This window comes from Grampus griseus (assembly GCF_964374135.1).
Source record: "Grampus griseus genome assembly, chromosome: 9".
Classification (NCBI taxonomy): domain Eukaryota; kingdom Metazoa; phylum Chordata; class Mammalia; order Artiodactyla; family Delphinidae; genus Grampus; species Grampus griseus.
In genome coordinates this window covers 94,164,725-94,182,567 of record NC_139003.1, presented here as the reverse complement: position 1 = coordinate 94,182,567, position 17,843 = coordinate 94,164,725, and the positions used below count along the sequence as shown (strand labels likewise).

The following is a 17,843-nucleotide window of genomic DNA, read 5'->3' as shown; positions in this document are numbered from 1 at the left end:
GACCAGAAGTCTGGTTTGTCCTTGGAATCCTTTGGAAGTGGAATGCATTTCTTCACTGAAAAACTTTTAGGATGAAATTAGCCTCTCATAGTGAGTAAAAAGGAGACATTTATGTGTAAGGCAGATGCCATAATAAAAGTAAGATGCTGGTTTAAATACTAAGAGCTGTGAACATAGTGGGATTGTTATTTTTGTACGACCCTGGCCTAAGTCAGGTTGGTAATGAAACTATTCTAAATGAAGAAATTCAGTTTTCAATGTGCCTGAAAGAAAGCTTTGAGTAGGTACCACATTTGTCATTCAGATTGGTTTTCCAGTTTCATATACATGGATGGTACTAAGTTCCAGTTTGTGATTTATTTTTTATTCACTATAAAGCATATCTATTCATCTCTATAATATTATCTATAGAGTCTTTCATATCCATCTATTACACTTCATTAAATTATCCTAAAGCATATGTTGGATTGTTATCTTGTATCCAGGTCCATCTCTGGTGAAGAAAATATTCCCAATGAGTTTTCTGGAGACCAAGTGCCTAGACTTTTTTCTATAAAGAAGACTTACCTTCTACTTCAGTTTTCCGGGGACCCCAAAATTGCCATGTCCCTGTAAGCAGGTGTACCCATGCTTTGAAATAGAAACCCTCCGTTATTTCTTAAAAGTATCATGTTTGATTTTCCTCTTACCTAGTGGTATTATGTTCTCATTCTGTCATTAAACTTTAGTTTGATGACTCTGTAATATAAATGTGACCTTAGAAAAGGCAGGAGTGGGCCTGTGGGCCACATTCATAGCTCTGCCCTAATTCAAATCTCTACCACCTACCAAATTGAAGGCAAATGGACATTTAATTTTTAACTCTCCATGTAAAAAGCATTGTATTAAGTTGGCAGGTGTTTAAGTGTGATTTACTAACCTCCAGAATAGAACTTCATCAGTGGAATCTTCTTGAAGTCTCAAAACTCTTATAAATGCAGAGAATTAATTAATCGATTGACTGATTGATCTAATAACCAGAGGCTTAAAATTGACTCATGTTATCTTATTACAATGCTTGCAGGGTTTTTCTCCCCCAACCTTGGAAAATCTGTAAACAAACCACGTCCCAAGCTTTTAAATGTTTCTTGGGACTTAGGCTGTATAGATTATGGGGAATTTAGGGCAGCATTCCTCCATCTCGGCACTACGGGTGCCAGACGATTCTTCATGGCGGGGGGGGGGGGCTGCCCTACCCATTCCCGGGTGTGCAGCAGCTTCCCTGGCCTCTAGATGTTTCTAGCACCCCGTGAGTTGTGATAACCAAAATATCTCCAGATGTTGTCACATGTCCCCTGGGGGCAACATCGCCCCCCTGCCCCCGCCCCGCATCGAGAACCATTAATTTAGGATAACGTATTTATCAGTTTTGTCAGTAAAGCCGTAAGTATTCCGTGGATCAGATAACTACAGAAATCATGGGGAAATGCGGGCATAACTAAGCTGGATTTTTTTAATCTTAGGATACTTTAATTCATTTTTTTCCCTTCGGCTCATTGCCTTAAAACGGTGTGCATTGCGGTGGGGAGGGTGGAGTGCGGTGCGACTGTGGGAACCACTGTCTTTGTCGCTGGCGGTGAATTAATGATGAGCATATCTAAGCAGCTGTCAGATTCATAAATCACTGGAAATGAGCGGGAGAACACATAAAAAGTCTCTCCCTTTTGTTTAGCAATTTATCATTTTGTCTGCACATTAATAAACAGAGCTCCCCTGAGGTAAGCCCCTGGAAGATAAATATTTCTCCCTAATTTCCTCAATTGTACCCAGTAGATCACAAGTGGAGGAGAGAGGTACTTGTCAACGCCAGTCGCCGGCTTCTTATCCTTCATTTCTTCCACGCGGGGTAGTCGGAGCAGATAATGGGTACAGAGTCCAGCCGCAGGTAATCAGGTTCTGTTTTGTTTATACAACAGGCACCAGATTCCCCAGCCCCCGGCTGTCAGCCAGGCCAAGCCGAAAACGTACACTGTCCATATCACCACTGTCCGATCATAGCTTTGACCTTCAGACCATGATCAGGACGTCTCCCAACTCCTTGGTCACCATTCTCAATAATTCCCGCAGCAGCTCTTCAGCAAGTGGCTCTTACGGCCACTTATCTGCAAGTGCAATCAGGTATGTATTTTCCCCAAATCCATGATGTGTTTCTTTAACCAAACGTCACTGCTCGCCTGCACCTTGCGTTTGCGGTACTGACTACCTACAAGGAAGGATTGCAACAGGACACCGGGGAGGACCCGGGATGCGGATGCAGGTCACATTTCACTACGATGAGTTCCAGAGCCAATTATTGGGCCGAAAAGAATTATTTTGCAGACATCAGTTAGCAGCCCATTTAGAGAAATCGTACTTATTCAGGAATGAAATCCCCTTCCTAGAGACAGGGAGTAATGGCAATCTTTTTATCTTCTTACTAGTTATAGTTCCCTAGAAGGAAAACCAACTTTGTACCTGATTTGGGCACACTTGCGAGGACAGGGACAGAAATCAAAAAAACAGAAGTGGGACTTCCCTGGCAGTCCAGTGGTTAGGACTCCACACTTCCACTGCAGGGGGTGTGGATTCGATTCCTGGTCGGGACACTAAGGTCCCACAGACCGTGCGACATGACCAAAAAAGAGAAAAAAGACCAGACGTGAGTCTTGTCTCACGGGGGAAAAGTGTGCATTGGGAGGAAGAAAGAAAAGGGGACAGAAGGGTTTTAAGTCTAAAGGAATTGATGGGTCTTCCATGATGACTATACATATTAGGGAAACCCTAACAGTCCAGAAAAAGAAAAAATGTGTTAGCAATAGTCACATACCATATTTACTAGAAATGATGACTACCATTATTTTTTGTCCTTAATGTTTCCATTACGGTTTTAATTCTTTGCTTGTTCAGCTATCAACAATCCTCCTTGGCAGGCAAGTTAAGGTTGAAATATTATAAATCCCCATTTTGATATGATGTCATTTTCTGCAGCATGTGTCTTTTAATATAGTCAGGAAAGTGTGGAAACACGGAACAGAGCAAATAACTCTGCTTGTATGATAGCAGTCCGTACTTACAGAGGGGATTGTTTCAGGATTAGCCGATGTAGACACGAAGGGAGGCTTTGGAGTCGGGCAAAACTGTAGTCAGATTCCAGCTTTGCCACCAGCTGTGCAGACCTTACTTGCCTGTAGGCTCTGAAATTCAGTCTTCACATTAGTAAACTACAGACAAGACAGCCACTGTAGAGGAAAGGGGTACCTTTTATTAAAGCTGGTGTGTATGGGCAGGGCCTGGATGAAGACCCTGCCCACGGGCAGAGCCGCAGGAGAACTACTCCTGGTGGTCCATCCGGAGGATGAGCTACCGGGGCCTGGCCATGCTACCCCCAATGTGATCACCCCAGTCTGTCTCCGAGGAAGTACGCCCATCTCCAAACCACGGCCTGGCTGTTCTGCACTCCTGGCAGATTTCCCTGGGCTCAGAGGTGGCCATCGACCTTATTTCAGTTTGCTGAAATCATATTATTATGTGGCTCGACTAGAAGTCATAGCATCAAAGTGGTGGAAATGAGGTCCACAGTGAAATTCACAGGAATGATATTCACACAGAATCACTTGGTGAGCGTTTTTTCTTCCCTTCTGCTCTCTGCCCAGCTACCGTGACTTTTCACAGCCTCTACAGGACTTAGATTCGAAAGCGGTACACAGATAGTCTCAGTGCTGTCTTTATTCTTACCCTGGCATCTTCACCCGTTTCCTCATCTCCTCGCCTTTCCCAGGTAATCTAGTACCAGTCCTTGAGAGACTGTCAGTATCCTGACTTGGAATAATCATTGTCCCCTGCCTCCGAGGAGCTACCACAGATCTGATTATTCTCATTTGAGCTGGAAGCAGAGATTCCTAAGTCCAGTCAGGCCCCAGGAGACCCGTTTGCAGTCAGGTGACCAGGGCCGTCGGGCACACAGGTCTTTCTTCCCTTCAGCGCCTCACCAGTCTGTCTTCTCTCTTGCAATCTGACCTCTCATTCTTCAGTACACAGCCCCTGTGTGCTAGGATAAGATGTAGCTTCTGATGCATATAAAGTAATACAGATAACCCAAGATGAGATCGGCTTGCTGGAACAATACAATAATTAGAAGAATTACGACCGGCACCACCTGCCAGTCCTTTAGCCGGAGTAGCGTTAGTGCTTCACTTGCTCTGTTCCAAGTTTCGCTTTGTGAAATCTAAAAACCGACTGGAGGACTCCTCAGTAAGTGGCAGGGCCGGTGGCTGACGGGAAGGGAAGCAGCATGAAGAAATCTACAAAGGGTAACTTTCTCAAGAGGGAAAGATACAGGAGTGCATCTCATCTCTGCTTTGTACCCAGGGACACAGCAGGCACAAGAAGCGCTCACTGTTTTCATCTGACAGCAGTTTTGGAAAGCGTAGTGTTGTTATTCTTGTTTTATGCATCAGCACGGAGGGTTTTGCAAGAGGACCAGCCCTCCAATTCCTTGCTTTTTAGTTTGCCCCAAACCCGTTTGACTTGCACACTTACATGTTTTCTACTCCTAATCTGCTTCTCGTGTTGTCAGTGCATATAGTAATGGGGTCAGTTTCTAAAGATGTTTTTCAGTGTGTAATGACACACATTCAGTTTTCTAAAAAAATCTCCTTCACGCGTGTATCCCAGTTCAAATGCTATTCTCTAAGAGGCTGGTAATAGTAGGGACCACCGTTCGAAATTCTTCTGTTTACTTGCTCATCTGGTAGTTGCTATACGTCTCCCTCTACTAGAATACAAATGCCAGAAGGTCTAGGACTGTGTATGTTTTGTTCACGGCCACACTTCCCAGCTCACAACATCTGTGCCCTGTCACCTTGATACCACTCAACAAGTATTTCTGGAGTGAATAAATGAAGGAGCTCTTTAATGAGCCATTAGAATTCTAATCGCCCTCCTTATTAAAAGGAAGTTTCCATGTGGTGGATGAATAATGCTGGCTTTCGGAAGGTTATAGTGTATATGGATAGTATATCGTATATCCGTAGGTTGACAGTTACATGGAGATACAGAGGGATGGACACAAAATAAAGGGATAAGAAAGCAAATGTCCATCCTCAGTTTGTATATGGTTCCTATGTTTATGTATTTACTTAATAATTCAGACTGCTATAAGAATTCCATATAAAGCACATATTTATTCACAAAAGCTCAGCTACATCTTAAAACATAGTACTTGATTACGGCTAACTGATTAAAACATATTGTCCAAATGTATAGCAAAAGTCTTTTTTATGTCATAACTGAGAACATCATTCAGAAAAATAACTCCGTGCACTTAAAAGGATGTTGTGAAATAGTTAACTGTCTCAAAAAGTTCTAACTTCTCCATCACCCTGAAGACTCCTGTCTAAGACTAGCTGATTCACATTTATCCCATACAGCCTGTGAAGCCCCACCCTCTCTGGTTAAGGCTAGTATTATAAATATCCAGTTAATGGCGTAAATTGGAAATAGTTTGACCTCTGCTAATACCTTCCCCTAGAAATCGAGCTCCCATCGGAGGAGAAAGTGCTTCAACTGACCCTCATCTTCCATCTTCTAGCAAAAGTAAAGGGAACGAAGAAATGAGTAATCTGTTCATTTCTAACCCGCCAGTTACAAGCTTTCTCACTTTGGGTTTAACGGCGAAAATGAAGATGGCTTCATATCCTTAGTAGTTTCAGGTCTGGTTCGGCCAGGACAGACATCTCAATGAAGATGAGAGCTGAGTGCCCAGAGCGCAGCTTCACAAATCAGTGCGTGTTTTCTGTGGCTGGCACTGACCAGCTCTGCCCGGTGACCAGAGAGCAGGGGTCTTTTCTTCTGCGCGGCGTCAGCCCTCCCAGACATCAGGCCCCGGAGTGAGGATGCATCTGGCAGGTCCAGTGCCACTTCCTGAGAATGGTAGGAATCACCTCAGCCTCCACAGCAGCTTGACTCTGCGCTGTTACCTGCCATGAGTCAACTCATGCGTGTCAAACAACACGAGATGACTTGGGTGGGAAACATCAAAGAATCGATGAATCCACAGCCCGATGACCAGGGTCCTTGAAACTCTCTGACTGCATCTTCTAAAAACTACGAGACAACCTTCTCTTCCCCTAGAATCAGTGAAAATAATGAATCCTCACTAAAAAGGATAGTTTTCATTTACTTCCAGGTGTGGCCGTTGGTTTGAGGTAGTCTTCCATTTAATCCGTTACTCCTTCATGTCGCAAATATTTGACTGCATACTCAACTGTGTGCTGGTTGCTGTGCAGGACGTGAGGGCTGCAGAGATGAATGAGAGACACGATTCCTGTCCTCACGGAACTCACGGAAGGGAAAGGCCTCCAATCAGCACAAGGTTGGAGGTGGGCAGGGCCAGACCGTGAGCAGGGTGGACCGCTGATCCCAGAACCATAGGAAGCCTTCAAGGCCCCGGTGAGGCTGCATTGTTTTAAGGACCGGGAAGTTTCACGGGCTGAATCAAAGGCGCTCAACTGCTTACGTGGGCGAAACTGCCAGGTCTAACTGAATTTCCTCTCCTGTTCCCCTTATATCCTTCTCTCTTAAAAATCCTCCAATGAGAGGTACGACTAAAAGGATTGGAAGGAGATGCTATTTATAAGAGGCATATAATAATGTCTGGCGATGTTTTTAAAGCGTTGGTGATGCTTTTTCTGACCATTTCTACATGGCTGACCAGTTACGTGATTTGGGTGCTTCAGGCCACATCTCACTGGAGAGTGTGTTACTGCTATATATGTTCTCGGAGGTTTTGTCTGTTTAGTGGCAACCCAGCGTCTAAAGCCTTTTAGGACTCTTGCATCCTAGAAAGCCTAATGTATTTTTGTCCAAAGCAATATTGAAAGAGTGCATATGCCTCAGTGTAAACATTGGGATGATACTTAACTCATTTTGTGAGCATGTGGGTCCTTACGCGTGGGCTCATTACTTCTTCCGAGGCTGCTGGGTTTTCCAGTGAACTTGCCCCGGGGGGCTTTTATGGATGGACGTGGAAGCTTTACTTTTTTACTTTCAAATAGAAGCACGTGCATGCGTGTGTGTCCCTATAACGACATGTATACAGATGATAATGGCTGTTGGCCTGTTCTCTGCAAAACCGGGAAGAATTGTTCTTCCTTTGAATGGCAGCTGTGGTACAGTAAATTCCACAGCTGGAACCAGAAAGTGGACGACCTCATTAGTGTGACAACCACAAAGTAACCACAAAGTTGGTTTTGATTAGATGCCTCCTTCTCCCCCTTCCTCTCTCTTTCCTTGAAGCCAGTTTCTGAAATTTGGGGGCCCCCATGTTACAGTGTGGACTGTTGCCTGACTCCACCTCCAGTACTGGTTTCATGAACAAGAAATAGGAGAGATGGGACACTGAACAGGAAATAGCGTCCTTGGATTCGTCAGCCTATAGAAAACTGGGTTAACTGCAACATGAAGTTTTTTTTTTTTCTCTTTTATCAAAGTATAGTTAATTTACAATGGTGTGTTAGTTTCAAGTATACAGCAAAGTGATTCAGTTATACATTTGTGTATATATATTCTTTTTCAAATTATTTTCCATTATAGGTTAGAATTTTTTTTTTTTTTTTTTTTTTTGCGGTACGCGGGCGTCTCACCACTGTGGCCTCTCCCGTTGTGGAGCACAGGCTCCGGACGCGCAGGCTCAGCGGCTATGGCTCACGGGCCCAGCCGCTCCGCGGCATGTGGGATCTTCCCGGACCCGGGCACGAACCCGCGTCCCCCGCATCGGCAGGCGGACACCAGGGAAGCCCCATTATAGGTTATTACAAGATATTGAGTGTAGTTCCCTGTGTTATGTAGTAGGGCCTTGTTTACCTCTTTTATATGTAGTGGAGTGTACATGTTAATCCTAAACTCCTAATTTATCTCTCCCCTGCCCCCTTCCTGGTATCCCCTTTGGCAACCATAAATTTGTTCTCTTTGCCTATGAGTCTGTTTCTGTTTCGTAGATAAGTTCATTTGTGTCAGCATGTTTTATATTCCACATATAAGTGATATCACATGATATTTGTCTTTCTCTGACTGACTTCACCTAGTATGATAATCTGTAGGTCCATCCATGTTGCTGCAGATAGTATTATTTCATTCTTTTTCATTGCTGAGTAGTGTTCCATTGTATATATATACCACATATTCTTTATTTATTCGTTTGTTGATGGACATTTAGACTGCAGCATGAAGTTTCTTAATCCAATGCCCGACCTGAAGAAATACATTATAAAAGCATCACATGAGTTTCTTTTAAGGAAGTCTTAAAAATTCACATCTGAAGAAAACTGACCAACTAGGGCAGTTGAAAAAAAATGTGTGTATAGGTCGTTAGCATTGATTTTACATTTAAAACTTTTCCTAAGAATATATAGCTGCCACATACTCTTCTCTCCTCTTCACTTTGGGTAAGAGATGGTGACTTTGTGACTCAGGCCTTCCCGTGACCACCCATGTCAGGGCTCTGCTCTGGTTTAATTCTCTCATCAATCTCAGGCCAGCCCAGCTCCATGCCTGGTCCTCCAGGTCAGGGAGGGTTTCCGGAGATGAACCTGGAAACTGATGATGAGCCTTTCGGCTGAGTTCCCGGCAACCTCCCTCGTCCTTCCCCACATTAGCACAGAGGAACCCCAGCCCTGAGACTCAGTGGAAGGAGATGTTCCATGCAGCTCTAAGGAAAAACTATGATTTTTTTTTTTTTGAAAATGGGTAAATGCCATGTGGATTGACATCATTAAACAATAAAAAGAAACTTTTACCTGTAAGCATGCAGTGGCTGGGTGATCCATCCTCTTGCCATCTTTCTTATACTTCCGATTTATTTTTTTCTTTTTTGGCCATGCTGAACGGCCTGTGGGATCTTAGTTCGCTGACCAGGGGTGGAACCCGTGCCCCCTGCAGTGGAAGCGCAGAGTCCTAACTGCTGGACCGCCAGGGAATTCCCCCGAGTTTTTTGACATTCACTTTTAGTTAGAAACAGACCTCTTCAGTATTGTAATTGGCTCTATCTGCCCTCCCGATATGAAGGACTACAGCGGCTCACATCATGCTGCTTTATTTATTGTACTGGTGTTCAGTTATCCAGCCCATCCCCCATCCTCTTATCCTCTACCATACGCAGAGTTCCTGAAGTGTTTTTAAAAGACATTTCAGGATTGTCTCACATGCTATTTTAATTGGTTTTTATCCTTTTGACTTGAATATTAATGACTTTGAAATGCCTGTATGTATAATAGGGTTGAATACATCTTAACAAATGATCTTCTACAGTATGAACTTTTAGTGTCCCCCACTAATATAGCATTTCTGTAATTAAATGTGAATTTACAGATTGATCAGAGAGGCTCTGTACAAATGTTGACGCACATCACTTCCTTGGTGTGAAAAAAATAATGTTTGTTGTGAAAGTCAGTCATGATTATGAATCTCAAAGTTGTATGTATTGATTATAGTTAATATGTAACTTTCCAGTTACAAATAATTATTTTATTCTCTGGATATATAAAAGGGATCTGTAGAAAGTATTCAGCTAAAACTGGTTGAATTAATGAATGAGTGTGTGGATTTGACAATATTTATTTTTTATTTAAAAAAATTTTTCTATCGAAGTATATTTGATTTACAGTTGTGTTAATTACTGCTGTATAGCAAATTGATTCAGTTATTCAGTTAAACATATTATGATGTTTATTTTAGTTGTTTAACATCCTGTCTTTCTAATTACACCCCAGATTTCAACCAGATTGAGCATAGTTGTTGAGATTCCCAGACAGAAGAGTTCCAGATAAGGGAGGGGTTACTGGGCTATTTACTGCAATATTCAGAAATAAGACCCGGTTTGCAAAATTTGACCCCAGTTTGAAAAGTGTATTGACAAAATGTTACTTCGGATTTGTGATGGAGAATAAATACGTCAAAACTTTCTTAACGATTCAGACTTTGGGAATTTTAACATTAAATTTTTGGAAAATAGAAGAAATAGTTCCCACTCAGACAGCGATTTGCTGATCACTTTTAACTCAGCTCAGAGCAAAGAATAAAAGGGAAATTGACCTCAGTAGTTACCCTTATTTAGCGTTCGGTCCCCAAGTCACTGCCTACCATGTAACGAGTTCTCCTTTAAGGTATTTTGTAAAACTAGGACTTCAGTAGCCGTAACTCGGTTCTGATGGGTGAAAATTATACTTGGTGGGAGGACACCACACACACTATAGTCAGAGATCGAAAATCCACACTTTTCTCATTTTCTGCTTTTTAGAAAAATACAGGACAGATTAACATTTGAATTAATTTATTCTGGCTTTCTTTTTTCTTCCTTTTATAATTTTTCAAAAATTCTATTGGAGTAGAGTTGATTTACAGTGTTGTTAGTTTCAGGTGTACAGCACAGTGATTCAGTTATACATATACATATATTCATTCATTTTCAGATGTTTTTCCCATATAGGTTATTGCAGACTGTTCTAACTGTTGTCCTAGAAGACTGTTTCTCCAAGTGTTCTGTGAGGAACGCTAGTCTCTAAAATCTCCTCCAAATGTTGCTACGAACCATATCGGGGCTGGGACATTTGGAACACACATTCAAGTATTAAGCAGTTCCAGGGACCCCCGGGGCTGTATTCCTCAGACTTTATCACCTTGGTACTTCTTTTTCCTATCCTCCCTAACACTTACTTTTGGGTGACTGTGTTAGCACATTGCTTGGGAAGATCTGGGCCATCTGACACTTTCTAGCGATCTTATCGATTAAATATAGATTAACAATTGCAAGTCACATTCTTATAAACGTGTGTTTTTAATTATCCCATCTCTCATGTAGTCATCTAGAAGAGAAGTAAATGCTATAAAATTTTTTTAAATTATACTTGATTAAATGTTGAGTGAAGAGAATTCAAAAATCAAAACATAAACTTAATTGCTCTTCAGTTGATCCAGAGAAAAGAACAGGGTGAGCAGAAATGTAAAGGCTTTGAGGTCATAAAGTTCAGGTGGACCATGTTTTAGACTAGACTGTGTCCTTCTTTTTTTTTTTTTTTTTTTTTTTTTTTGCTGTACGCGGGCCTCTCACTGTTGTGGCCTCTCCCGTTCCGGAGCGCAGGCTCAGCAGCCATGGCTCACGGGCCTAGCCGCTCCGCAGCATGTGGGATCTTCCCGGACTGGGGCACGAACCCACGTCCCCTGTATTGGCAGGCGGACTCTCAACCACTGCGCCACCAGGGAAGCCCGACTGTGTCCTTCTTGAGAGGAGACAGAAGCGATGTATAAAATTTTTCAACAATGTCAATACTTTGTATTTCTAGGAAATTATGGAACGAATACATGAACTGTTTAGGAAGATTTTTTTTCGGGGCTTCTAAAAAGAGAATTTACTTTTCAAAAAAAATTCTGACCTCTGTAAACCAGCAGTCTGTCCTCAGCAGCTGAAGTTCTATAAAAATGCACAGAGGACCTTTGTACTGTTACTACCTTTGTGCTGTTTTATAAACACGTTGTCAGATTGCTTTTCTTTGAAGTGACTGTTCTGAGTTCGGTATGCAGAATAATGGCCCCCAAAGATGTCCACATCTTACTCCCCGGAAGCTGTGAATATATCACCTTACAGGGCCGAAAGAATTGTGTAGCTGTGATTCAGTTAAGAGTTTTTGTTTGTTTATTTGTTTTTTTAATAGTCTTCGTAGCAGCTTTGTGTGTAATAGCAAACCACAACACCGTGAGATGCAGGAAAAGAACATGCATAGAACATATAAGGAGCGTACATAGCAAGCGTGCTATACTTAGACTCTAAGATACTATTCAGCAAAGGAAATGATTGGAGCTCAACTCAATGCAGCAACATGAAAAGATATCACAAACACAGTTGTGACCAAAGAAGCTGGATACCAAAGGTTACCTCCAAAGGTTACCACATAGACTTTAACACATCTGAACTTACAGCGTGTGGCCCAGTTTTCCCCAGTTTTGAACTTGCCAGTGGAATCATGCAGTAGGTAATCGTTGGTGTCCAGTTAAGGGTTTTGAGATGAGGAGATGATCAGGTGGCCCTAGTATAATCACAAGGGTCCTTATAAAAGGGAGGCAGGGGGGTGTTGGAGTTAACAGGGAATCAGAGGAGGAGGTTGGGTTGAGGTGGGACCGTGAACCGCGGAGGGAAGCAGCCTCTAGAAGCGGGAAGAGGCCAGGTGCCAGGGATTTCCAGAGAAACGCAGTCCTGCCCACTCATCTGAGAATTCTGACCCTCTGGAGCTCTAAGATGGCAAGCGTATTTTGTTTTAAAACAACGAAGTTTGTGGTGATGTGTTGCAGCAGCAGAAAGAAACTCATACCTAATGGGGGTGGTTCGGTCACTCACTGACTCATCTCGAGGGGCTGCCCCGTGCCAGGCAGTGTTCCGGGCACCAGGGGTCAGTGGGGGACAAGACAGACCAGAGCCCAGATCCCCTAGACCTTCCATTGCAGAGGGAGGGAGAGAATATGGTTTCAGAGAGCCTCATCCTGCAGTGAGAATACAAGTGTCAAACAGCAGAGCATCATGGGGCGAGGAGCTGCAGAGGGGGCTTGTTTTGATGGGGGCCTCAGGCTTAGGAGGTCCCTGTGTCTGAGGAGGTGACACCTAAGCTGGAATTTGAGTGACCAAAAGGAAGCAGCTAGGCTGACCTCTGGAAAGACACAGCAAGTACCCGGATGCAGAGCTTAGGAAGACAGCTCACTTGGGGTCAGAGAGCAGGGGCTGGTGGCCCCGATCCCCTGGCCCCCCCGCCACCGGTGGGAAGTTCTCGGACGTTCTTTCCATGCATAGGCTTTGTAATTCGGAGCAAGCAGCCTTCCTTCTAGGAGCTGATGACAGCGCCCGCTCTTGTGGGGTGACACGAGGTCTTCCCCTGTGAGCACTGTTGCCCAGCTCTTTGCACGCAGAGGAGAGAGGGTTTCCCTTGGCAGTCCCTCCTTATGAATAATCAGGGACTGCTAAAAATCGCTGGTCCATCCTGTATGTTCTCATATCCTTTGGAATCTGATAGTTGACATGGATTTTAGGGAAGGTTTATTCCTGTCCCCTGGTTTGACCAGCAAAAACGCAGCCCCAAAAGGGGATGTTACCCACATGGGTTGAAAACTGTCGCAGCCTCTCCTGCATCTGAGATCAGAGACTTTGCACCTGGGGACAGGGGCTGCAGCACCAAAGCTGGTTCTTCCTTTTGTCTTCTACATATTTTTAAAAGTAAAAATCGACCTGCTCTGTCTGGCTCTTAACATTTGTAAATTGCATTACATACAAAACTGAGGGCATTTTCTGCCTTGTGAAACGTTTTCTCGAATGGTCTGGCTTCTTAATTGGGTCCTGACTTTTTTGAGCCCCCCAATATTGGGCCCCCCAGAATGAGAGGTGTACATGACCCAAGGGACCCCCTTCCCAAGCCCACCTGCTCGTTCAAGCTCATGAAACTCAGGAAAGATGCAGGGAGGTTTGTGCAAAGTCCATATCACATTATAAATATGTGTGTAGTGGGGTCTTTTAGTTTTCCTTTGTTTTTTTAATGAACAGAATAAGGTGGTTACACTTAGTAATACCCATTCACCAAAAGGAAAGGGGAGGGGTGGGTTAAATCATTGTGTTTTTTGATGAATGGCTTGTACACCAAAAAATAAATTGGACCAACTGGCATAGAGCTCAGTGAACATGAAATCAGCTATTAGAAGAAAGCTTGTGAACAAATTCTGAGGCAGATATGCATCTTTTGATTAACGCCCTATCAATCATCCACACAGCTACCTTAGCTGAGTCTTGCTGTAATCATTCATGGTTGCTTTCCGAAACACTGGCAGAAACTATAGCGCTGCAGAAACAGAATATTATTAGTGATTTCTCCCTAACTTACTGTGAACAATGACTGTTTTCACCAGGTTTCTGCTCTCCTTTATTAAAGAAATACAATACAGAATGAAAGGAGAGTTCCTCCAAGCCCTGTGAAATTCTCCTAGGGCATTCTTAATGATATTCAGTCTTAAATGGGCAAGCTATTGTAATGCAAGGCTCTCCGTAGGAATAATAGTAATGTAATCCCATTGAAACCACCTTTTTGTGGATTGTAGTCAAATGGGCAAAACGTGGAGTCCCATTAATGAAGGGAGTATGTCTTTGGCGTTATTACTTAAAGTTGTTGAAATGGTTTGAATTTTGTTATTGTAATTATTATAGTCTCAGTTAATGCGCTTAACAGCAATAGTAATTAACCCACCAGATTGGGACATTTGCACGAATTCTACCTTTGACTTTGCAAGAAACCCTGATTCTTTCTGGGCCTTACACAGCAGGATGGAGAGAATATCTACGTGTATATATATATATATTTTTTTTTTTCCCCCACTGAGTGTTTTTAAAGGAAGAAATTTTCACAAATGCAATTACAGTGTTTCACGCATTTTTTTAAGCCATCGGCAGATTCCTCGAGAGCGCTTCTTTCTTTTAAGAGGATTGGATTCCTAAACTATGGTGGTGCAGAGGACGATTTGGCACCGCCCACTAGCCCAGAAATCTTTAGGTGATGGTGTGACTTCCTTAGAACTTCCTGTAGCCCGGGAAATACTCTGGCATAATGAAGTGGTGACAGGCATTAGCATGTATAATGGGCGTTAATAGACATTTAATGCTCCTTAGCTGCAAGAGGGAGCGGATGCTCTCCCATTGGAATATTCCTCAATCAAAGCCCATTGATCACCGATTCCAGCCAGGAGAGGTTAATCCATCAGCTTCTGTAACCAGACGGCACTGATGGAAATTCTTTAGGTGGCATTCAGGATGAACCAAGCTTTCCATCTTTACAAACAAATGAGTGATATGACAAGCATGGTGTTCAAAACACATTTAACCAATTGATTTTCTTTCTTCTTGTAATAAGATCTGGAGACTTATGAAAGCGTGCAGGGGGAGCATAGATGAAAAGAATTGCTCCGCGCACGGGAACGTGTGGGATGCGGAGCTGAGAAAAGTACTATAAAGCATGTAGTCACCCATTCTCTTTGTTATAGAAAGTGTGTTATTGCAATAAATAGTTGTTATTGAGCCGATGCCTTTTGCTTCCGTTCTGCTGAAGTTTATCTCAGGTCTGCGTGTCTGTGCCAACGCCCATGCGTGTCCTGTCTGAGCCGTCAGCTTTCTCTAGGAAGTTTCAAGATGTTCGTCGATCATTTTTACCTTCTAATTTAAATGCACAGCCCTGATGCGATTTGGGGACAAAAAACTAGGTATAAAGGTGCACTGGTCTCTGTGTCCCGTGTAAATGATGGTTTTCCCTTTATCTCCCACCCGCAGCCCTGCCCTGAGCTTCACCTACCCTTCTGCACCCGTGTCTCTCCATATGCATCAGCAGATCTTAAGCCGACAGCAGAGCTTAGGCTCGGCCTTTGGACACAGCCCTCCGCTCATCCACCCCGCCCCAACTTTCCCGACACAGAGGCCTATTCCCGGGATCCCTACGGTTCTGAACCCTGTCCAGGTCACCTCCGGCCCTTCCGAGTCCTCACAGGTGAGAGAGACAGCTCGATGACCTGGTCTGTCTTGGGAATCATAGAGGAGAGCCACGGGGCCACATCAGCTATGAATACGCGCAGGCCAGTGGCATCCTCACCGCTTCCATCCTGCAGCCTGTGGTCCAAACCCAGGGCTGTCATCTTCAGATTCTGTGCCGTGTGTGTGCACCTCAAGAAACGAGAGCTTCTTCCACTAGAGTCATTTCAGCCTCGGGCTTCCCTCTGACCCTGTGCTGTCTATAGCCCATTCAGGAAAAATACATCCCATGAGTGGGTTGCTGTCATCCGGTCCCTTTCCCCTGCACTATTAGAGTTCGTTAAAGCCTGGATCCCAGCTCTTTTCCTCTAGCCTTAAAAAGCCCCAGGGAGTTGCTACTTAAGAGTTAAAAACAAAGAGCTGTCTCATGAATGTATATCCTGGCTTTTAAAATATATATATATATTGGAGTATGATTGGTTTACAGTGTTGTGTTACTTTCTGCCGTACAGCAGAGTGAATCAGTTATACATATACATGTATCCACTCTTTTTTAGATTCTTTTCCCATGTAGGTCATTACAGAGTACTGAGTAGAGCTCCCTGTTGCTATGCAGTAGGTTCTTATTAGTTATCTGTTTTATATATAATAGTGTGTATATGTCAGTCCCAATCTCCCCTTTATCCCTCCCTCCCCCGCTTCCCCCCTGGTAACTATAAGATTGTTTTCTACATCTGTGACTCTATTTCTGTTTTGTAAATAAGTTCATTTGTACCATTTTTTCAGTATGTCCTGGCTCTGAACACATGTTCTGAACTCTGCTACGTGCAAATACGAGCCCTATCTGTCGTCATTCTGGTGCCAAGGACGCTCGCTATTCTCGACTTGTGTGTTTTAGCTGTGGTCCTACTCATTGATCCGAAGTTAATTTTTGTCTCTGTCCCTGCCAATGTGACCCACAGAACAAGCCCACGAGTGAGTCCGCCGTGACCAGCACCGGCGACCTGGTGCATAATAAACGCTCCAAGATCAAAGCTGATGAAGACCTCCCCAGCCCGGGGCCTCGGGGCCAGCAGGTGAGGGAGGCGCCGGCTCTGGCTCCCTCCAGCCTGGCGTCTTTTCACAGCATTGGCTTGTCTACCGCGTTCTTGGCCTTGGGCGTTACCCACACGTTTAACAAAAGGCCAGGGCTGGAGTACAACTAGGTTTGTTTCTCCAGCTCAGAAGCAGACACACGAAAACGCAGGCAGCTTTGTGGGGTATAAACTGGAGTAAGTGGGTGGATGTGTTTATTGTTGACCAGGGATGTGAACGGGCTTCAGTCCTTGGCCTTGATCTTGGGCCAGAATTACAAGCTCCTGGCTCTCAGCCTGAGCTGGGCAGACCAGGGATATTCCTTATAATGATCATGTTCTTTTTTTTTCTTATGTTGCCACTTGCTACTGGCCAGGAGACCCTGCATAGCCAGGAGGGATCCAGCGACAACTAACCTAACCTAAGGCTACTTAGATTCTTGTTCTTTACCCCAAGTCCTGAAAGGACAACTTTAAAAAATTCCAGTCTTGTCTCTGCTGTTACGTAGATCCTGAGCCTCAATTTTAAAAATGTGTAGATTCGGGCTTCCCTGGTGGCGCAGTGGTTAAGAATCCACCTGCGAATGCAGGCGACACGGGTTCGAGCCCTGGACCGGGAAGATCCCACATGCCGCGGAGCAACTAAGCCTGTGCGCCACAACCGCTGAGCCTGCGCTCTAGAGCCCACGAGATGCAACTGCTGAGCCCGCGTGCCACAACTACAGAAGCCCGGGCACCTAGAGCCTGTGCTCTGCAACAAGAGAAGCCAACGCAATGAGAAGCCCGCACAGCTCAACGAAGAGTAGCCCCCGCTCGCCACAACTAGAGAAACCCACGTGCAGCAACGAAGACCCAACGCAGCCATAAATTAATTAATTTAAAAAAAAAGAATGTGTAGATTCTGCTCGTAATCCTATCTTGTAGGTTCCCTGGGCCTGATACGGAGCTCAATGAGTATAATTCCCAGAGATAGGGGTTGGACGAGAGTCTGGATGTCCACAGAATCTGGACCTTGCAATGTTCAGGCTGCTTCAGCCCCAACCTGAGAGTGCTTAAGCCCACGTTTCCTTTTTAGGGAGCACTTGGAAGATGGAACGAATGGGTGTCATGGGCTCTGAGAGCCATCCTTCTTCTTGCATGTTGCTGGTTATGCCTAAACACTTGTATACAGCTTTTACCATCTAACCTCAGATTAGATCCCGAATTTGCACACC

General features: G+C 44.0%; 1 protein-coding gene across 1 annotated transcript in view; it reads left to right on the top strand.

Annotated features, from left to right (window-relative positions):
• GLI3 (GLI family zinc finger 3) overlaps positions 1 to 17,843 on the top strand; it is a 282,714-nt gene that overhangs the window by 201,327 nt on the left and 63,544 nt on the right. Inside the window, exons 7-9 of the mRNA XM_082662430.1 lie at positions 1,956 to 2,157; positions 15,362 to 15,575; positions 16,519 to 16,632. Coding sequence (XP_082518556.1) covers positions 1,956 to 2,157; positions 15,362 to 15,575; positions 16,519 to 16,632 — 530 coding nt within the window. The remainder of the gene's footprint in view (positions 1 to 1,955; positions 2,158 to 15,361; positions 15,576 to 16,518; positions 16,633 to 17,843) is intronic.